This window comes from Gopherus evgoodei, chromosome 10 (assembly GCF_007399415.2).
Source record: "Gopherus evgoodei ecotype Sinaloan lineage chromosome 10, rGopEvg1_v1.p, whole genome shotgun sequence".
Taxonomy (NCBI): Eukaryota; Metazoa; Chordata; order Testudines; family Testudinidae; genus Gopherus; species Gopherus evgoodei.
In genome coordinates, this window is record NC_044331.1 from 24,608,427 (window position 1) to 24,632,445 (window position 24,019).

The 24,019-nt window shown below is 39.1% G+C and overlaps 1 protein-coding gene across 1 annotated transcript in view; it reads right to left on the bottom strand.

The window, feature by feature from the left end:
- The window catches only part of WDR72 (WD repeat domain 72), a 196,178-nt gene that overhangs the window by 109,265 nt on the left and 62,894 nt on the right, over positions 1-24,019 (bottom strand). Inside the window, exon 14 of the mRNA XM_030579063.1 lies at positions 15,322-15,527. Coding sequence (XP_030434923.1) covers positions 15,322-15,527 — 206 coding nt within the window. The remainder of the gene's footprint in view (positions 1-15,321; positions 15,528-24,019) is intronic.

Consider the following 24,019-nt stretch of genomic DNA (forward strand, 5'->3'; position numbering starts at 1 on the left):
TATCTGACCAAATATACAAACAATGCACAAAATGGCTGGCATAGTGTAAATTAAAGCATTGGCCATTCATTTCTAAATCCTCTGAGCCCTGGGTTGCTGTAGATGGTTGTTGATAGTGAAAAAAATTGCCTCCTTCAAATGCGCCTGGTGGACAGCAGCTTGATGATTGGCAGCACAAATAGAAGACAAACGAGAAAGCCTTCAATCTGCAGCTGATGCACAAGAAGAACATGGGGAGCTGAGTTTACAATAGAGAAAACATTACCAAGCTAATGGCACAGGCAATCATTTGACCACCATGCATCTCTGGTAGCAGCAGGGCATCCATTTTCAGTTAAGTGTTAGAGTACCTTTTTGCTTTCTCTGACCACTGCAGGGGTAAAACAACATAGTGCGTGAAACCCAGTGACTGGTAATAAATTACTATATTGGATACTTTTTGTTTTCTTTCAGCAATGACTTTACTGTGTATTCCTGCTATCATTACCAATTAAAGTGGAGACCGTTTTAGCAAGCTGTATCTAACTGTATATCAGTCCCCATGCTCCAATTGCTTTGGCAAGTATCACAGGGTCAAGAGGCTCCTTTGACCTTTCTCAGCTAAGTCTCTCTGACCACTCACTATTTGCAGCAATCTCAGCTGAACAGATGGATACTTTCCCAGACCCTATAAAGCTTAGAATATAAAGATAAATGAAATTGTGTTTCAGGCTTCAAACTGGTTTATGAGCATAAAATATTGTCAGCAAGCTCCACAAAAAGCTCTTACTTCAAAGTGCACCCCCTGTATCTATCCAATAAATGTAACACTTCTCTTTTGTCTGTGGGCAAATTGTATTATTCTGGTGCAATTTTATTCATGTAACAAAAAGCTTTATATAATTTACATGGCTACTTATTGCAAAGTGACTTCAGAATTTCAGAAGATATGATTTAATTGTTAAAAAAAAAAAAAGCAAGGAAAGGATGTAACTCCAGCCTTACACCTCAGCACTCAGAGTAGGTACTGCAGATCATAGCGTATGGTCCAACAGACCATTTAAGGCAGCAACATTCTACAACAGTCAGGTACAACAAGAGTAATTAGGGACAGCTTCAATCTTCATTTCAGATTTCTGTGATTTTATAATTTCGTGAAAGGCAGAAGACCTGCAAGCACCTTACCAGTGTTAGCCACATTAACTTTAATGACAATCACATGTCAAATTCCCTGGGAAATGCTTCAGAAATTTGAGAACAAATGCTATTTCAACATTAGTTTTCCCCTTTGATTTTTTATATTAAATCATAGATAAGAATTACTAAGAGTATAATAATTTCTTACCTTCCGAATATAGGATTAATGGATTTTATGATTTGAACTAAACCACATCAATGGACCTACTAAATACTTAGCTGAATTTTGTGTATTACTTTTACATACTATTTTTAATAAAAATTCAGAAACGTAGAGCAAAGAATATGATCAGGTTTAGCATCATGTAATGTAATAGTCTCAAAATACTTTCACATTATGCCTATACTGTAATTCAATATTAAAAATGATAAACTGAACAATATGGATGAACCTTTATAATATTTACAAATGTTCTAATATTCTAGCATACTACTATTTTACAGTATATGTACTGAGTATATATTAATAACTAGATATAGGTAATGAGTCATAATGTGGATGAACTGAAACAACTATGTGAAGAAATTACTTTAACTGCAGTAGTTGAGCTCAAATTATCAATGGTTCAGGCTATACAGAAATGTAGGTAGACCAAGAGTGGTTCACTTTTTGGTCCATATTATCAATAATGAAATACATCTGGATTTGGCCCTGTTCAATCAGAAACAGTATGGATAAGAGGAATGAGGGTGGGAATACTTATTACCATGAGAATTCCACTGCCAAAACAGTTCTCTGGAGGTGTCACTCATGGAACTGGCTAACCGTCTTTTTTTTTTTTTTTTTTTTTAAAGCGTGGCTGAGTTTTCATCTGAAGAAAACAGTTAGATATAAAGGTAAGATCGCCATCCTCCTGCAGGTGGTCACAGATCTTTTATAAACAATATTGTCCCAAGACGTTTTCCAGTCTTTTGCCCTAATATTATATCATTCAATCAACAATTTGCAATAGTTGTGCTAAAAATGCTTAGTCACTTGCAAATGCACTGCTATCTTATTTTCATGCCTCACTGACAAGATACACAGTATGGAATCTGAGCAATAAAAAGGCAAATAGCTAGAAGGGTAACAGTGCAATTGAAACATCTTAGAGGTATACATTATCTCCTTTTGCCACAACCATGCAGTGAGAAAGGGTGCAATCAGTCTCCCACACTTCTGTCCCCCACACACGGGTTAGATATAATTTCAGGCCTTGAACTTAGGGATCACAACGACTGTTTCCATCTAGTGCTCGCAGCAGCAGTAGTCTCCCAAAAGGAACAGGCAATGGACCCACTCCCTCCAAAGTAGTGCCAGCCCCATGTGATGAGTGGGGAACACATATGCAAAAGGGTGCTGCGATGACCAAGCTCCTCAGTGACTCTTGGACACACACTGTGCCTGTCTGTGGCCCACCTCATCGAGCTACAGGTGGGATATTGCTTGTCCTCTACCATGCAAAGTGGCAAGTAATTCCTCTGTCTTGTATGTATGTATGCCAATGTGTTCAGAATGCCCTTTTCGGATACCTTTGGGTTTTTTTCTTCAGAGACAATGCTTTAAAATAATTTTTCACACTGTAGTGATTAGCATTTTTAAAACATGATGTGAAAATTTAGGACTCACTCACATGCTCTAGTTTTCCTTTGCAGATCAAGCAATACACTTCATGAATCCTCACATTTTTGCCCATACAGTTTTGAAGAGAGATCTGAATTCATGATGAATTTTCCTAAACTATGTGGTGGTTTAGGGAAAACATTAGATTTTGATGACTCAGATTCATGACCTACAAAATGCTATATTTGAAGTCAGGTCTGTTATCCCTTGTCCTCCTTTGTTCCTCTCTCTACACTATCACTAGGGAATTTTTGTCCACTCATACACCTTTGACTACCATGTTGCTGATGACTCACAAATCTATCTAGTTACCTCACACCTGTCTCCTTAGTCCAAACTCACATGCCTTTCTGACCTCTCCTCATGGACGTTCTGCCATCAATTTAAATACAACATGGCAAAAGCTGAACTCTTGATTCCCCCTATCCCACCCTCAAAGCTACTAGCTTTTACCCTTTTCTCCACCACTGTGGATAATACCAACATCCTTCCAGTTACCCCAACCAGTGTTTGGGGTGTCATCTTTGACAAGACCCTGACAAGATATGGGTGGATGAATCAAGAACTGGGTATTGAAAAACAGGATGTGTGGTAGGAAGTTCATGTAAAATCTATTAACTTTCTGGATATGCCTTCTAGATCTTTTTTCTCAAGCATGAAGAAGGCTGAAGGAGGGCTAACGGGCAGATTGCTGCATGGGGCTGATGCTTAAACATCTGGTACAGAATGAAGAGGTCTATTTCTTGGTGTGTGTGTGTGTGTGTGTGTGTGTGTGTGTGTGTGTGTGTGTGTGTGTGTGTGTGTGTTTTTCTCACAATTGTGCTCTGTAATCCAAACCAACTTCCTCTTCATTTTGGGGGTGTAACTAATGGTGTTGGTTTTAGCCTAAATTGTACTATTAAATAGGTTGGGTACTGGTCTCCCTATGTGATATTATGGCAGCTGAGATTGAATGAAATGATATTACTAATCTAGCAACACATTAGTTTAAGGGAGTGTGGGACATGTCATTTTTGAGGAAGGTTCCTCAACCCTGGAATATACTGCTTGAGCTTGAGAGGTTTTTTTGGTTTGGTTGTTTTTTTTTTTGGCTCAGAAAGAGAAACGAATAGTAAGGATGAGGGGAGAAATTTGGTTTTGGAGGATTGAGGCAGAAGGAACAGATCTAGAGGGCTCAATCTGTTAGATATTGAACCTAAATTGTTGTGCTTTTATAAGTACACAAGCACCAAATATACTTAAAAAAACTAAACTAAAATGAATTACATTTGATTTAACGTACGTGGTCTCTTGTCCCCACAGGAAGCTTCACAGCTGCCTACTATGGAGTTGTAGGGTTTGGTTGGGTTTTTTTTTAAAGCTTGCTTCTACAGCAGGTTAGCTCCCTTCCATGGACAGGTCAACTTGTTGAGTGAGTCGCTGCAGCCTTTCATTGCTTATGCAGTACAGAAGGCTGTAGCTGTGCTTTGTTGGACACAGTTCTAAGTAATTTAGTCTAGTTCTTTAATGCCAACTCAGCAGCTGTCTTTAAAAGCAGTCTGATTTGATACAAACTTATTTTATAAAACATTTTTTCCCCTAAAAGGAAAGGGATTCTGCACAAACACAGTTAAGAGCCTTACTTTACTCACAAAAGAGGAGATGGGAGAGAAGGGCTGTGATGCTCAAGTGAACTAAAAAACAAAAAAAAGTCCTATACACACATACAGCACAGAAATAAACCCATGACACACTTAAGGAGTTTCCTTTATCAGACCCAGCAGAATGCACTCTGATATTCACCAGCATGGCTTCAAACTAATACTTACAGCCCACTCATGGAGGTAAAGAGGGAGCCCCATGTTCTTATCACTGCTCTTTGGGGACTTACCCTGGTAAAACAATCCCACAATGGTATAGCCTACAATGGGGTTTTTGAGAAGCTCAATACACATTAATAGAAAGCACATTTTATGCCCTCTGACATTTACCTCCCCATAAATACGTAACAACGAAAATTAACAATAGTGGAGGACCTCACTCATTACAACTACTTACATTAAAATATACAGCATGAAGAGTCACCCTAACACATTTTAATTAAAAGTTATATTTTCTTGTTTCAGTCTAGCACTGTTTCTGCAAACTCAAAAATAATAGCAATTATTTTCTTTTGCACTTATAGTGGGTATTGTTAAAAATTCAAACATTTGCTGCCCCAGCTATTGATATTAAATGTGGTACTTTCCTTTATTTAGCATAAAAGCCACAGTACCACAACCATAGAGAAAGAAAACGTTACATTTTTAAATGGAGCTTATTGTGCTTACTCACAAATTAAAAACATATTTCCTTGTGATTATCAATCACCTTACAATTTTGGTATGGCTTTCACTCACAACATTATGACGTAAGTTAACATAACCTGTGAAATATGTTACATCAGATTTGTACAAACATTGAATGCCACTATGGTACACCTGCTTTTGAAACTATATCTCCTAGGGACTGAATGCTCTTAAGCCACAAGCTATGTGTATTTTAGTTTGTTTGATAGCATTGGCTTCTCAGTGCATAGGTAGCTAAATATGGTCTTGATCCTGCAAATACTTACACACATGCATAACTCTACTCATGGGAGTCGCCCTATTACAACCAATGGGGTTACTCCCAAAAATCAAATTAAATACCTGCTTAAATGCTCGAAGGAGTGGCACCTATGTTTTAATATTAGCTATAAGCATTGAGCATTAAGTAAATACATTTATAAAGTTAAACTGGACTCTGCAATTTTTTTCCTTTTTTATTCTAGTGTATGATTCTGAGATATCTTGGTTGCAGGTGAAACCTACTGTGCAGGCCCCAGTCCTGCAAAGACTTATACAACTGCTTAACTTTACACAATAGTCCAACTGATGTCAATGGGACTTCTGAGAGTATGTAAAATTGAGCAGGTGCATAAGTCTTCACTGGATGATGAGATTTTGTAATCATATAGCTTTATGTTATACTTGACTTCTGAAGTTCTCCATACATTTTAGTACACTGGAAGCATTGAACTGGTATGAAATTGAATAAAAACAATATTTTAAAACATAACTGATTTGCAGACAGAAGTAGACCAGCATGGGGAAATGTCCCTTTTGATGTATTACCCAAGTCAAATTTATGCTTCTCCCAACTTGGGGTCATGCCCAAGAAAACTGGGGAATTCCAGCTCATCCACAAGTACTAACCAGTAAGTTTGTTATCAGCCACAACTACCACTGCCACAGGCACTCTCTCCCTATGGCGAATGAAGGCCAAATTCACTGTTGATATATTAGCTGGTAAAATTACATGTTGATAAGAGAAAGTCTACTTTGGTGTAACTTTGTTACCAACGAGTAGGTGTATGATACGGTAGAAGTTGGCATATTTAGTTAACGTCATACTTTCAAGTGTGTGTGTGTGTGGGTTGGGGGGGAGTTGTTTTGTTTTTTCTTGTTTTTGGCAGCTGCTCTCTTCCAGCCCCCTGGTGTACATTTTAGAATAACTGAGACTCACTTCTGCATTTTACATCCATGGCTTTTAATGGAGCACTGAGGGTGTACTAGGCTAGGTTCACAGTGTTCTGGGGTGAAGTCAGAGCCTCACTGAGTTTTGCTAGAGAACTAGGCCACAGCTAGTGATAAGGGGTGTGCATGGTAAAGGGGAAGCAATTTCCAGCAATCAAAATATTGTTAAGGTCCATTATTATTCCACGGCTTTCATGGTCATAATTTTTGTTCACTTCCAAATGGAGAATTAGTGACAAATTAGTGTACAGATCGCCCTTCAGACTTTTAAACATAGATGTTCTAGTGTTTCATCAGCACGGAACAGGGTTGAATTTTCCTTTCTCCATGGTGTAATAAAGAAGAAATGTATATACACATGAAAATAGACAAGAGTTTCTGTCTTATTCAGACACTACTTATCTGTACAAACTGATCAAGCTTATCTCCTTATAACTGGGGACAGAGTCCCCTTGACCTAGAGAACAAAGGAACTTGTACTTGGAGGAGACTGTGCCAGAGTTTAGAGTTGTACTCAGATAGACTGAGAGTCCATTTATTTGGAAATAGGACACTGGCTTCCGTATCACAGCAAAGCTTTGGACCTCATGTGACTAGAAAGTATGGAAGCGTTTGGGATGTTTTCAATCATATCTTGGGATTGAAAATGTTTTGGTTGATATTAATTCAATGTGCTTAATATTTAATAATGCTATTTATTTCTCTCAATATGGCAACCTACCTTCACTACTTCAGTCAGTGCTCCAAATAGAATATGTTTCTACAGATTCTGTACAGTGCCCAGAAGTGGATAACAGTCAAATTAAATACTAGCTGGATTTTCAAACAAACACCTTACACATCACTTAGATAGGTATGTGAGGAATGAGATGAAACATCTCATGTGTGCCTTGATGCATCAACTGGACAAACCTACTGCCACAGTGATCTACCAAGCAGGGAAAAATTTGGTGAACCACAACACTGTTAGTTTGACATGGATGTAATATGATTAAGATATTTAGGAGAATAACGTTGAACTACTGGAGATGTGGCCACTGTGGGTTTAGAAGAAGGCTGACAGTACTGGAACAATGTATAGTGCTTAAAAAAGGATTCACAGGAACTGAAATTGTGAAAGACAATTCGATATGGCTGATTCTTGGGCTCCAATGGGATAACACATGATGTCCTGGGTGCTCCAAATACATATTTCACATAGGCAATTGGAGATTTTAAAGACTCAGTCCTGTGAGTATAATTTCCACCGAGACAATGGAAATTTTGCATACATAAGGACTACAGGATCAGATCCTGAAAATGTGACTTCACTCTACCAAGTTACTAACTAGGTATACAGCTACATATATGCAACTCTAACATCTTTATATTATGCCCTCACTGACACCTGTGTAATTCCACTGATGACTAAAGGAGTTGCAAAGATGTCAATGAGGGCATAATGTAAACACATTGGGGCTGCACAGAGGTAGCTGAAGGTTTAATTTATCCCACAAAACCTCTGGGAAAGAACCAGGGCAGACTGTCAAAGCCCAGGGTAAGTTTGCAGTGCCAGTAGTTAGAAGAGACATCTATTTATTTTCAATTTGAACAAATCTTATACGGAAATCATTGACACACAAAGTATATGGAATCCCACAATGATCCCTTGGCTTTGTCACATTTTAGTGCACAAGAAAACTAATTTGGACATATAAACCTGTTTAGCACTATTTTTCTTTTCAGACACAGTGAGTTTCAGTTAAGTAGCTCACAGCAGGCACCTGATAGCAAGTCAGTAGCATTTGCTTATAATAGGAGGTGTAAGTGTATGAAGTAAGGGGCCTTTTCAAACCTGGGTTCTGGGGCGGAATTTCAGGAGAAAACATCCTGCAAGATCCTCAAGATCCTCAATTCAATACTTAATTTCATATATATCTGGCTGCCTTACTTATGCTAAAGTCAAAATTCTCTTCTTTTGAATAGATACAAGGAGCAATGGGGGCTCAAGAATTTGTTAAACATCTACATGCATTTATATGTTTTTCCTGGACTAACTGAACCTGAACCAGGGAAAGTATCTAAAGGGCCAGGAGCCCAATGTTACTAAGGCTTTCATTTTTGTCAACCACCAGAAGGTGGAATATAATCCATTGGGCCAAAGAGTGCAGCCACCTCTGTCAATCAGAGAACACCACTCCATTCTCTGACAATCAAGATACAAGGCTCATAACAAAGAAAATGATATTGATAGCTATTGTTTCTAACAAAACCTGCAGACAGATCTAGTTGGTAATTGAAAGATTTGCTATAAAGATTGTTCCCACACAGTACATACAATAGAAATATACAGCTGATTGCACGCAATAGTACTATCTTTTGGTCTAAAATATTCCACAGGGGCTAAAACATCAGAATTATTTCCATGAAATTAAAAAAAAAAAAAAAAAAGTACCACCACAACATTCTTAATGCTTCAAATCAGGATCAAGTTAGATGCCCAGACAAGAAAAAGCACAAGGAACTTCTTTTTTTAAATAATTCTCTTCAATATAATATCAAAAAGAAATATTGTAGAAATACAAAGGTGGTCTCTAACTTGGCTAAGTAAATATCTAGGGCAGGGGTCCCCAATGAGGTGCCCATGGGCGCCATGGCACCTGCCAGGGCATCTAAGTGCACCTGTGTACTGGCTGGCGGACAAACATCCGCTGAAATGCTGCCGACAAGCTGCGTCATCCAGAGGCATTGCTGCCGAAATGCCACCGATTTTCGGTGGCATTTCGGCGGCGACACCTCTGGATGACGCTACTTGTTGGTGGCATTTGGCAGCGATGCCTATTGACGTTGCCACTTGTCAACAGAATTTCAGCGGCTGCTTGTCCACCACTATGGTCCTCCGTGGCTTGTTGTCTGGACGAGAAAGGTTGAGGACCACTGATCTAGGGTCTTATTCTCCAGTGCCTTGCTTGTACTGTTGTCATTTACATTGTATTAATACTTGAAGGAACAGGTCTCTGTGATTCCCAAGATACCTGCTTCAGTGAAGCCTCTCTAGGAAGGATTGGAGAACCCACCTTCACTGTTCCCTTCCTCCTACACTGCCTCTTCCTGGGATAGTGTGTAGCACAGAGGTGGGCAAACTATGGCCCGTGAACCCTTTTAAGCCAGCCTGCGAGCTCCCACTGGGGTACTGGGCCGGGGGATGCACCATGTGGCTTGGCCCCGCTTCGGTACTCCAGCTGGGGCGCTGGGTTGGGGGCCGCACCACACGGCTCCCAGAAGCCATGGCATGGCCCTGCTCCAAGGGTTGTGGGCCGCTTCATGCCTAGGAGCTGGAGAAGGTACATGCACTGCTTCTGGGAGCCGCTTGAGGTAAGCACTGCTTGGAGCCTGCACCCCTGAGCCTCTCCCTAAGCCCCAACCCCCTGCCCTGATCCCTCTCCCGCTGTCCAAACTCCTCGATCCCAGCATGGAGCACCCTCCTGCACCCCAAACCTCTCATCCCCAGCCACACCCCAGAGCCTGCACCCCCAACCAGAACCTGCACCCCAACCCCAATTTTGTGAGCATTCATGGCCCGCCGTACAATTTCTATTCCTCAATGTGGCCCTCAGGCCAAAAAGTTTTCCCGCCTCTAATGTAGTAGGACTGCAAGGCCTCCTGTAAGGAGTTGCAAAGATCAGGTACACCCCTCACATTGCCATTCTCCAAATATAAGAGGTAGAAATTAAATAACAGGAGTTTCCAGCTAGCTCAACATGTTTTTTCTTGTCACTCCTGTTTCTTGCTGTTTGAAATGTACCTTGGTGTTTACTATCCTAATGAAAAATAGTAAATTTAACTGGTACTTATCAGTAACCTTTAACTAACAACGTTATTTCTAGCTACCAGATCAGAATGTTATCACAAAACTGTTTTTGTACTGTAACAAACTATTATCTAATATTCTTCTATATTCTGAACTGTTTTTGTGTGTGCAGTCACAGTATAAGTGTAGCCACAATAAAAGCAACTGCAAGTGATAACAGTTTTGTTGCTATGATTACACATTAATTCTATAGTCTGTGGAATACCTGTCCCTTTTTCATTTTGCACAAATATAAGAAAAGCAAATGTTGGCTCCCCTAGTGAAAATACTTCTCCATTGCAGGAGATTTCTATCGAGGAACACAAATTATAGTGTTGTAGATCTTTAAGGCAGCATACACAAATTAATACAGACATTTATTAAAGAAAAGTCTCCTCAGGAACAAATATTAATTATGTCAATTTATAGCATCTAAAGCCTTCTTTCCCAAAAGGTACAATGTTTGTTACCTAACACTCTAATTGTGATTATTACAATAATAGTATAGATCCAGAATAAACTCTAATGGTCACTAAGAAAATTATGTTCGTAAAGGACATTTAAGTATTTTCACTGGACTTTTTGTAATGCTTATTCAACATTGCATGCCTTGTCAGCAATGGAAGATCAACACTTTTTTCAGAAATCTTTGTTAAGTGAAACATATAAAGCATTAAACATGTTCAAAATGTTCATATATGTGTGCATGCTCATGTGCACACGTGCATATCTAGAAGTATATTTCTCTCCACATCTTTGTGTCACCATTATATCCATAGAAATGCACAAGTTAATCTTAAATTACCTAAAATGGGTCAGTTCATCTCTGGTGTAACTCAATGAACCAATGACTACAATTACACCAAGGATTAATTTGATTTATTTTTCAAACTTTTCAAAGCTAACTTGACTTCCTCATTATGTTTGTCTATAAGACGTTCTAATCACAGCTTCTTAAATAAGTGAAAAGACCAGTAAATTGTCAAGACAGTTACATTATCAAATTAATTAAACTGCAGCTGAGGTTCTCACAGTAATGATTCCTGAAATACCAAGAGAACAGTTCTTAGGAACCTCACATTCTTATGAAACAATGAAATATTTATATGATCATATGAAGCATTTTTAATTTTTTTCAAGCTTTTCACGCAGTTGCATGTTTTAAAGAATAACTGTATTTAAAAGCATAACGAAAGTTCAAAAACACAATAAATGAAGAGGTCTTGTGTGGAGAGTCTACTGTAATTAAGACTAGAGATTCAATACCTATTGCTACCAGTCAGGTATCATAGCAACCCTGTGTCACTGAATACTGCTAGAAAACTGTTCAGCACCAGCAAGAGTCTGCTTTAGGAAAATCTGCAATGGCACTACATATTGTCAACATCTATGGTGTTGCCATGGGCACCACAACAAAGAAATCTATATTAAAAGGTACGATAGGAGAATTGACAAGAAGAATCCTGGAAGTAGTAGATAGCAAAAGATAAGAAAATATGAAGGATTGTTTTTATCAAAAGAATAGTTAAGTAACTTATGTATCTACATCCTAATATCCATTTATATAAGCAGGAGAGACCAAATAATATGGAATTATAATAGCGATTAAATATGTACCAGTCTTAGAAACACTACCCTATTGTATACTAAAACTCTGCACTTGTATCTTTTATTGCCAGTTTTAATCTGAAACTAAAACAAAGCCACTTTTAAAATAATATTTAAAACTTCCAGCTATAAACTCTAGATAGTCTTGTATAAATCTGCAGAAAAGAAAAAAGCAGGTTACTATGAACAAGAGCCCAATATTGATTTTTCTGCGGTGCAGTAAAGCATCTCCATTCTATTTGGCTGCTGTCAAAGCCACTCTTTAACAGCTGGAGTCAAATTGCACTATTTACAGCAAGAGCCCTTGTCAAGTGGACCATAAGTATTCTAACAATACACTATTCAAATGGCACTTTGCCACACAAATTGCTGACTTGATGAATACCCTATGTCAATGACTAAGGCCAATATAAAAGTTTCATTTTTATTAGAGGTTTTACATTCACACATTAACTAAAGCTTTCTTTGAAGAACTATTAAGCTATATATTTCAGGCCTTTTGACGTTGAAAATAATTAAAATCTGTTTAAATACATCAAGGGAATTTGACAACATTAATATGGATTTTGTGTTAACTGCATTTGTCACACTCTTCTGTTATTGGTACTCCCACTGGCACGTGCAATACAATAAAAGAATTAAAATGGCCAAAGCACCATGAAATCAAAGCATTCTTCTTTTGTATCTGTGATTTACATGATGACAAATGTTTTGATACAAGAAAGCCTTTGAAGTTGCATTGTGATATGAGGAGTTTTTTCCTTTCTTCCTAGCATGGGGTAAATGTGCATTCATTAATGTGCAGATATTTTTTATCATATAGTAATAATAGAACATACTATAGTCTTTAAAACAAAACCAGGGCACAATCCTGCTTGTCTTCCTCATGTGAATAGTCTCATTGTGTGAAACTGGGACTAACTTGCAAAAATAAGGTAAACAGGATTGGATTCCTGCTTTTCCACATTTCATGATTCTTCTTACCCATCTTTTGAATTGGAGTATATATCACACATTTTTATGCTAAAAGATGGAGGCAAAATGTAAACAGCAATACTGACAATTAAATATATTTTAGAAAAAGTTGAAAACAGAACATGTCCTATTCAGTATTTCCTGATAAAAATCGATGTATAATTAAAAACTTGGCATTGCCACTAGATCTCTCATGAATAGTTTGTCAAACAGGCAATTTGAGAAATCATGACAACACCCAGACCAGTTAAAAATCACATTGTCATTCAGATATTAGTGTTGTGAGATTTTCATGTTAATCTGAGATCTGAGGTTGTTAATCGGACAGAAATGAGGGGAAAAGTCCTTGCTCCATTGAAGTCAATATTAAAACTCCCACTGACTTCAATAGGATCAGGATTTCCCCAGTAATGTTTATTTGTAGACTGCAATATAAGATTATTTCAAAACATTGTTATGAATTGATGTGACAAGTATGAACTCTATGAAGAATTAAGGACTCCGACATTAAAAAAAAATACTATTACAGGGATATTTTATAACAAGTAATCAAATTATTTTAAATATAGGGAACCAGATCATCATCTCCCAAACCATAACCCAAAAGAGGAGGCCCTCTGTGAGGAAATATTCTGATAGCGGAGATCCTCTGCATCACCCATTGTTTGGGCATGGTCTTTTCCAACACAGAAAAAGACACTGGCCCTTCCCCAAATCTATTGGATTTCTTTTCCCATGAGGGTCACCAATAAGAAGTCCTGTGCCTCTGCACCCTCTCTGGCTCCTGTGGCTCTCAGTGGTTTTCTGGAGCTGCATTGCCAGGGGATTTCCTTTGTCATGTCTGCCCTCTAGTGTACCCACCCAATACCCAGTCCCAGGCAGTCTCCAGCACTTCCCAAACCAAATATGCAGACCATCCTCCGAGCTGTCTGGAGGAAGGGTGGAAGTGCTGCAGAAGTGACAAAACACCCTTCTGTTTGTTCTGTGAGGGGGTTTTCATGGGTGGGGAGTCCCTTCCATTTGTGAATCTCAAAGGGAAAATCCAAGCCACAATATCTACATTTAATACACATCAGGAATAAACAATACAAATCAAGCTTTTTTGGCAGACTTAGAGAAACCATCAATAATTTCCTTTTCAAAAATAGATTTACAAGTGGACAACAGAAATGCAATTAATTGCTGATGGTCAAAAATAAAGTGTGAAAAAATGGAACCCTACAGAACTGATAAGTCATTGCTTAAGAGACATGTTTATATAACTACTGTGCTATTTCATCTCCATCAACTATGAATAATAAAGCTATCAAATTATCATACATTGCAATCAGTCACAATGTGCCAGTTAAGATACCCATTTCTTAATCAGCTAAAAATCATGATCTTTTATCCAAGGGACAGTAGTTTTTCTTCTGACCACTCTGTTAAAATTACTAAGTTTTAAAATTAAAATGCCTTAGAAAAAAATCAAGCTTCACAGTTAACTCTAATTCTACTTGTTTCTGTTTTGATTATTCTAAAAATAATGTAGGAAAAAGCCATTCTTTCTGATAATGCAATAGTGAGAATCAGATTGTGTTAATAGCCTACTAGTACACCATCTGCCCTGCAAGATGCTCAGCAGGATTATGCTCTATTAAGACTTTTCAGCAAATGGCACTAAAAGGAACTTTAGACATCAGACTGAGGTCAGTCAAGGGTCAAAGATAAATACAATGAGTTTACCAGGCACCAGTCTAAACTGAACTGTACATTTACATTTATAAGTATATTAAATATAACGTCCAAAAAGTTAATGAGATAGGCCCCAATTCTGCTGTCCGTTCTCAGACTGAACTTCCCAGTTACGGAAACAAAAGGTTTTCAGGCACTGAAAGTAGTAAAGACAGTAAGCTCAGCAGAAGTAGAGACTATTTGGCTGTCTATTTTCCATATATTGTGTGCTCCTCTTCCCGACCACTATTGAGGAACACATTTTCGGTCTACATTCATTGGTCAGGAATAGCAGTTATGACCTGCTCTGTTCTACTGTCAAGAAGAGAATTCCCAAAGCCTATTGTTTTTTTTTAAAGTTATGATCATGAACACGCCCCGCACAGAGGCCTTGTATTTAGGATACTGTATATTAAGAATGCAGTGAATATACACTCATTGTGATGGGCAGATGGTACTGGGAAAAGATAAACAGAGATTCTATGCATAACATCCTGAAACACCCTAGAAGGGGTATTTTGGAACAAATGACAATAGGAATCTATGGGAGCAGAACTATAGTGAGAGTCATCCTATCATGATGTGAAGGGGGTCTGGATAGTAGTGTAGAGGCACTGGGTCTCTGTGAAAATGCCCTTGCCCTTTGTGAGTTTTCCACATGGGTGAAAGTGGGTCTCATCCCTCTCTGTTGTGTGAGTTGGGGCGAATGTCACCACCTCCTCCCCCTGTACCCTTCACTAGAACAATACGAAGGAAACTCCACAACAAATCTTGAGTTTCCTGGTCCCTTTTTGGGTTATCTCCCACAGAGAGAGAGATGGTAAAATCATTTGGACCACTATAAGTTTCTACCAAGTAATATTCTACTTAATCACCCTTACCTTATCTGAAGATTTTTCTGTGTGGGTAAGATTGTGGGACAGTGTGTCAAGTTTGTAAGAGCTGGAGGATTTGTATCCTGCAATTTTATGTTTTTGTGTATCTTGAGAGCCTGGAAGTATAGAATCAGTCACTAAACACTCTGACTCTTCACAGGAAATAAGAATTGCTTTTGCCATTTCATCTGTTTCATGCCGTTCCAGAGTCCCTAGGAAACAGAACAGAAGAGCTTGTGAAGTTTTTAAAAATGAAGTGCTTTTTTATTTAAAAATTACAGCAGATTTTCAGCAATCACATTTGTTATTAAGGGAATACACTAACTTTAATTTTGCCCTAATTTAACCACATATAAATTTCTTCTAAAAAATTTTTGCTGCAACTTTGTCAGACACAGAATGTATGGAACTTATGATGTATTGTACAATGTATGAAAGCATTTTGAAGGCCTTTTCAAAGTATGCACTGTATAAAACTGGAGAGAAAAATGTTATTTGCCTTACCGTGTTCAAAACATTTCATTCTACCTTTCATTTTACACAGTGAGAACAATGTGTCATGTGTTATTCTTTAACAACAAAACCAGTATTTACTATATGCATTATGAACCTTGTAATCAATAACAAACACTTATGGAATATTTTAGTGCTGTCCTCTAGTGTTCTAGATTACAAACAACAAGAAGAATCTATAAAACTTTTCTCTTCTTCCAGATTTCCAAGTAACATCTTTTCTCCATATTCAACTTTTTAACTCATAAACATTACTAGCTGAAACTATGTTGTCAAGTGGTGCTTTAGTCAGGATTATGACAGTATGGATCCAGAGATTTGGCTTTAATATTACTATCTGAATGGCTCAAGGGAATCTGGCTCAGTACCTGGATTGTTATATCTGGAAGCATGTTTCCCCATGTGATACATTTTCTTTGTCTCTTGCCTTTTCTTTCCTATGTTTTTCCTCAATCTTATTTTCCATTTTCCTCTTTATTCTCACTTTAGTTCTACTCACTCTCTCTTCTGGCTAGAGTATTAACCATTAAAACTCAACATTTGCCTGCTCTAACCACAGTTACCATAGGTATCTTATTCTCTAAGCTTAAGGAAAAGCGGCAGTCATCTCAGATACCACTGTGTTGCACCTATAAATTATTATTTCTTAAAGGTGATCACTTTATTTATTATTATTTCCTTTCCCACTTCATTCTTCCAATTGGTAATTGCCTAGATTAGTACAAATAGATGGAACATTGTCAGGAAACAGAGAGATGACACAAGAAGAGAATAAAAGCTTTGCATGGTATCTTGGACCACTAATGGTATTGATATTGGTAACCTTATTCACACATATGCCTCTACTGATTTCAAATCAATTAGATGATTCACATGTGTTAGATAAGTGGTATTTGGCTTTTAATATTTTTTTAGTTAGGTCAAAAAAAAAACCCTAAAATATGGCTCAACTATCTAAAAGGGCTGGACTTCGACTTGAATTACACACCTAGAGGACTAAGAATCCCCTTTATAGCCATGCACATGATACTCAGATCAGGAGTACAGGCATGCAAAAGTAATTGGACATTGATCAAATTGTGAACAATTTGCACAAACAGAAAAAATGGCTGTTTGGCACCAAATATTGGGCCAGAGTCACTGTGTGGCTGCATTGTGCTACCCCTTCGGCATTAAAGCATCATAGACCTGGCATACTGGGACAAGTAAGCCTGTCTTACTGCTGCTTTGCATTGCCAGAGCAGCATAATGCAGGCACTGTGAATCTGTAAATTTGGCTCATTATTTGCAACACATAATTCAACTAGCTTTTGTATGCAAAATAAATCTTAAAACTCCACAAATAAACAAAAAATAACATGAGTTATTCATGACTTAAAGAGGCTTATTATATTTCTGTGATAGTACTTTTTTGTGAGCTGTACTAAATACATGTTTTAACTGATATTGGGTAAAAATTGAGTTGTTCTAAATGCAATTTATATTATATAGTATTTACATAATTAGTTTAAACTAAGCTTTTTGTATATGCCACATATTTCCCATCTAAGCAGAAAGCACAAGAAATACTGATAGAATTTGCAAGTTTCCTATAAACGACAGAGATGAAGGACATCAGGTATTTTAAAAGTACTAACCATTTGATGTGAAATGGTTTTTGTTTCTAGGTCTGAATTTTTTGTAGCCTGCAGTTATCCAACACAAATTTTCTCTTTCACTGCTACCAAATAAAAGTATGTAACATAGACGTCCTACCAGTAACAGCTGGTAAAAAAATATTGGACAGGGACTGAGGGATCTCATAAGGTTTTTTTAAAAAAACCAAACTCATTTTGTCTGAAATTTTATTTCCTTGAAAACCCACCTTCCCCCTTCATCAAATATAATATCTCGTTCATTTCTTAGACTGGCCAGCGGAGCCTCTCTTTAAATTCCAGGCAAAGGGAAGTCGAAGGCCTGATTCTGCTCTCCTCCGAATATGATTCCATTGATTTCAATAGGGTTACTACCAATACAGATCAGGCTCAATAATTCATTTTCGAAAGTAAGTAGTTAAGTTACGTCCCTTCCCACAAGCTGCCAAAGCCAGAGTCCATCATGGGTAATGGCTATCTACCACAGCAAGGATGGCAATGTGCCCAAGATTCAGGATACGAGCATCCCAACAATCAGGCTATGTACAAACACCTCAAGTTAAGCTGTCTGTTCACTTATGTGCTCACATGGGTCCCATCACTGTAGTGTCCAAGCACTTCTCAAACATTAATGCATTCATCTTCACAATACCCTGAGACGTAGGGAATTCTCTCTTATTAAGGATCGAAAGGTTGACTCCCACCTCCAACCAGCCCAGAATGCCAGCCTCCATCGCCCACTTGTTAAATTTTCAAAACAAGCACCTTCACACTTTCTCCCATGTTGCTCATCCCACTTGGGAGGTGCTCCCTGTAAACATCCACAAACTAGCTCATTATCCTCCATCAAATTTCTCCTTAAAACTCTCCTCTGCCATGAAGCCAACAAAAAGTGGACAATCATTAGGCCTCTGGTGCAGTGAGACCACAGCCTATCATGCTGACCAATATCTGTCTGATTGTTGCCTGATATTCCCCGTCAATCAATCTGCCTCCATTGGTTGACTTTAGTCTTATACTTAGATTGCAAGTTCTTTGGAGGCAGGACTGGTCTTTTGTTCTGCGTTTGTACTGCACCTAGTACAATGGGATCCTGGTCCATGACTGGGGCTCCAAGCCGCTATAACAATTAATATATCTGCATCAAACCATTTTACAAATGGGGAACTGAGGCCCAGAGAGTGTCACATTATGGGTAAAATTTACAAAGGGATTTATATGCCCGAAGATGCAGATAGGTGCCAGATGGAATTTACAAAAGCACATTCACAGGTTGGGTACCCATTTCCCATTGAAATCAGCTCCTCTGGAATGAGCTTGCCCCCTATAAGTGCTGCTGTTGCCCACCTGTTTGTCCTTCCCCCTCAATCTATTGCTCCTACTTCCATCTCCCCTGGAGGTGCCTGCTGTTTCCTCCTCTTGCTCCATCCCACAATGTGCTGCTGCCTCCCTCATCCCCCATCCCACACCTTGCCCCAGAACTCAGCTCCCCACTTGCCACAGGAGTCTTCAGGAGGGGGCATCAGCAGTGACCTATCCTGCTGTCTTCAGGAGGTGGTGGGCTGCACTCCCCCTCTCCCCACTTCTTTAGCCTCCTCCTACCCAGAACAGCCCAGCTGCAGACCCACAGGCACACTGCCCAGGGGATGTTTCACCCCCATGGAAAGACCTGCATCATGGTAAAACCCTTCTCACTGGGGTGAAGTTTCCCCTGGGCCAGCAGGTCCAGAAGTAGGGCTAGATTGTGCTGGTTGAGTGGAGGCTGCATCCCTGCACCTGAAGATGGGGTGGGAGGAGCAAAAGCTCCACAGGAGGAAACAGGAGTAGCAGCTTATCACTAATTATTTAGGGGTGCTGAGAAACTTGAAGGGCCCATGGGGGAGCCAATTACTTGAAGAATTGGGACACTGCGAGTTTTTTGCCCAGAGAAAGGGGAGACAGAAATAAGAGCTAAAAGGCAGGAATGTGAGAGGCTTCCACTTATCGCAGGGAAACCTCATCCTTCTCCTGGGCTCTGCCTATGAAAGTTAGAGCCTTTGGCCATATGCCTTTTCCCTCTTGTTGCCTGGGGGCTAGCCTGGTGGACTTGACAGCTGAATTTCCTTGAGCATGATGGGACATATGTGTGTGTGGGGGGGGGGTGTAGAGGGATGTGTGCAGAATGAATAGAGGGGTAAGTGTTTAATAAATGAGTGCATAGAATGAGTTGCTTTGTCTAGAAATGTGTGTGAAATGAGTATGCAGGGGTTGAATGAAAAGGGGTGTGGAATGAATGAGTGAAATTAATGAGTTGGGATGTAATGGAATGAATGTGTGAAGTTAATATGAATGGGATAAACAGGCGACTGTCCTTATCCAAATGTATTCAAATCAATGCATCTGTGTTTATGTGTATGCAAACTAGAAGCATACCTGCCAGCAAATCAATACATTCTATCAGCAACTCTCAGACTCTGTCAGTCACTCATGACAATTCTGTCAGAGTCATCAGACCCTTTTCAAAATGGCTGCACTGTCAGCACTGCTGTTTGTGCCACTGGCACAATCAAGCCCAAAGTGAACTGGTAGCACATGCTTTGCTGTGTATATATCAGATGGTGTTTTAATGACTGCAGAGAAGTGAGAATTAACTGCTTAATTTAACAAAAAGCCAATTATGCAAAAAAATACACAGTATCATACTGAATGAGCAAGGATTTGGCCCTGACTACACTTCTTTATATAAGGCCCTTGCATATCTAAACAGTGAGCAAGCGAAGTGTACCCCATTATATAACCTCCCCATTCCTCAAGATCATAAGGTAGCATCTTCTAAATGGTTCTGCTTGTTTTAGTAGTTTTGCTTGTTTTTTTTTTATATTCTACAGTTCTTACTTATAATAGCTTTTGGTTTCTTATATATGTATAGAAGTGTGCTGATGGGATAGAAGAGGGAATACTAGAGTGCAGGAGAATGGACAGGGGAAGTCAGAGCATGATGATGAAAGAGAGTGGAGGAATGGGAATTCTTATGGAGTGTGCAGTATCCAAGGATAACAAAAGTACTTTACAAAGGTAGGTAGATTTACCCCTGTTTTATAGTTGAGGAAACCCAAACACACAGAGGTTATGTGACTTGCCCAAAGTCATACAGCGAGTCAGTGGCAGAAATAGGATACTTATCAAATCACTGGATGAATATAATTTAATAAAACAAACAAACTCAGTTAATTTGATAAGCCAACAAAGGCATTTTGACCAACATGGGAAAAAGGAATATGCCTTCTTCCTTTTCCAATCTCTCCCATTATTTATTTGGGGGGGAGAGGAAGTATGAATTGCGTCCTTTAAAAACTGAAGAAAAAAAGAGTCAGGGAGAAAAGATGACAAAAATAAGAGTGATCAATTTAAATATTTTAAAAAGTAAATTATCCTCAAAGCATTTTACTGGGGGAACACAAATAATGTGTAGAAAGGAATAAAAATATCTCTGAAGAGCAACAATAAAATAGTACTAAAAAACCAAACAAACCCACTACGTGCAAGAAAAAGGCAAGAAAGTCCTCTACCTTTTTAAAGCTGTGACCATGGCAACCAAATCTCACGAACAGACAAAAGTTGAGTATTTCACTCGCCTAAGCAGCTTTGGACCACCAGCTGGGGACAGTTACTACATCTTATTCTTCTTCTGGACCAAGTACTACAAATTGGGTCTCTTGGTGTTAGTGCTATCAGTGAACTTCTCAGGGCTTTGCTCTTACCAAATGGTGAATTTCCACCGGAAGGGCAATGTGCATATTATCATGCCTGTGGTGGCATCGCCACTCATCACATGTGCCCTCGTGGCCAGAGGTATTTCTGCAGGGTCCTCTCTCTGCTCTCTCTTCAAGGATCCTATGGAGCACCCTATAGTTTTTGTCAGGGCTATCACCAGCCAGCCCCTGAAACTAGGTCAGTAACAAAATAATTCAAAATAGTCTTCAATGTCCCAAACACAAGGTCCATCATAGTATCCTCATAGTTCATACCCACCACCAACATTCCTGTCATGTACAGAAATCTTATTCTGCTCAGCAGAAGCCAAGCTTTCTGGCTCAGGCTTTGTTCCTCTGTCTGCACACACCCTGTTCTGACAGGAAAAGCAGCCTGTTATACTACCCTCCTGAAAGTTTCCCCAGGAAAGAGAGAGGGAAGCCCTGCCCCACCTTACACTACAGAGGTCCTGATCCCAGGCCTTTAAAGTCACAGTGATCTGGAATCTTCCCATCTGCCTGCTAATTCCTCAGGACCACCTTCCCTTTTTCAGTTTCAGCTGGTGTGTCTGAGCTTGTGCTCATACTTATACTCCTGGAAACGGGTCTTCTGGCTCCCCTCAGGCTTAACAGGACACTACACCCCATTACAGTGTCTCCTGATGAGGTATTCATTGATGTTTCATGACCTGTCATGTCATCAGGCTTCACTGTTTTATATTTGCTATCACAGCTAAAGTACTGAAAAGTCATCCTCAATATTTTGATATTGCAATGACTTGGTAACTCAGTCTAGCCTTAGAATGTAACAAGAATGACCTATGTGAATGAAAACTGTTCTTGGAAATAATTTTATTTAGAGAGACTGAACTTGTGGTTTTCCGACTTGTTGCAGATGAAGTCTACATATGCTGCTTAACAGTAAATTTGCCCCTTTCTTGACGTTTGGGTTTACTGGTAACTGAAATAATAACAGAACATAAATTTCAGCCTAAGCTTCCTCCCTAAATTTGGCTATTCCTTTGGTTTCGTGCAGGTCCTTCCTGTCACCATACGCCTATTTCATCTGACCAGAGGTTTCACCACTTCTCAGATCCTGGTGGAGTTATCCAGCCACACCTGCCACAATGAGCCAGACTAACTCAGCAGCTTTAGGTTCTTCATCAAAACCATCTTGCAACCTATGACTCTACCATCCAGCTATAAAGACAGTGGAAATTTATTTAGCACCTAATTTTTTTTAATTTACTACTTCTATCACTCCAGCAGCAAGACGCATCATACCCGGCCAGGCACCATTGTGCCTAACACTATACATACAGTATAAGACAGACTCTGCTCCAAAGTCTTAGACAAGACACAACAAGTAGGTGCAATAAATACATACAGATGGGATGTGGGGAGGAAAGGTACATACAGCTCAAGCATAGCTTCAAAACCCCCAGTCACTCTCACTTTCAAAATCCCCATGGTACTTTACACATAATTTAACAGCAGCAACATGATTTGGATCCAGGGTGACCCAAATATGGTACAGGGTGCCCTAAATATATTTGCTATGTGCATGCGTGCACAGCATTTGGCCAATGACTGAGGGAAGCTGGTTTAGCAGTAACCCCCTTGCAACTGCAATGGAGATCTTAATCAGGTGGTCCAACTGTGGAAGGGGAGCATTGCTGACATAACTGACTTACTCCCTCAAAATATACGATGACTTGTGGGAAAATGCTCCCAGCAGTTTCCCCTATGAATATCCTCCAGCCAAGGGAAGAGCCATGCTAGCAGGAGAGCTGCAATGCAAGCTCTCTTACTGTAATACAATATAATGGTTTTCATATAGAGTAGGTAAAAAAAAGCATTACACTATCCCAGCCACTACTTAGATCTAAATTTTCTACTATAGCCTAGATCCACTCAGCAGAGCAGAACTAGAAAGACCATCAGAGTTCCAATTACAACTCCCTGATACATTTCCTGTCTCCAACCTACCCCAAGTCCTGGCATACACCAGCTGGCAAGAGTCCCCAGTGGAGGATAGCCAGAATGCAGTTCACTCCATTTGTGCTCTCCCTTGTTCCATAAGCTAGGGCTAGAAGGAGGAAGTGGAATAGAGCTAGTTTTGCCAGCTCTACACTCCAGCAGAGGAGATGTGGACAGTTTCTGCTCCCATCGCATCACCTAGGGAATGCAAAAAGAGCAAAGTAGGGAAGAGACTCCTCCTCTTAATTTTTAGCCTGACTAAGCTGCAAGCCCTTCAAGGCAAGGATTGTCTCCTGTTTATGACTGTACAGCACCCAGCACAATCAGATTTCAGTCCTGACTGAACATTGGGCATTTAATATATTTTAAATATATTAAAGTAATATAATATTAGGAACACAGACTAGCTGCAATTTCTATATGGAGAGAGTTCTTGCATTTCATTCTCCCAACCACATACATAACATGTAGCTGAATTTCAATTATTTTAAATAAAACTGTTATTAAAGTATATTTTAAAGGGCCAATGTCACATTTTGATATCATAACTTCATAAACAGGAAGAGTGTAGAGAATAGGTTTTCCTGGAGACCATAACTTCCTTGGCTTGGACAAAAGATGACAATGCCATTTTCTTCTGACACTCAGGGATTTGTCAAAGCTCCAGTAGCTTTTACTACTCTATATCACTAAATACTTATTGAACTATGTCACAATCAAATTTATACAGCCAGATAACCATTTAAATTATCTATTGCAAGCAAGGACTGAATTCAGGTTTACAAGCAAAAAACATAGCATATCATGAAAACTGCAAAAGAATGGCAAATTTTAACAAAATGGCTG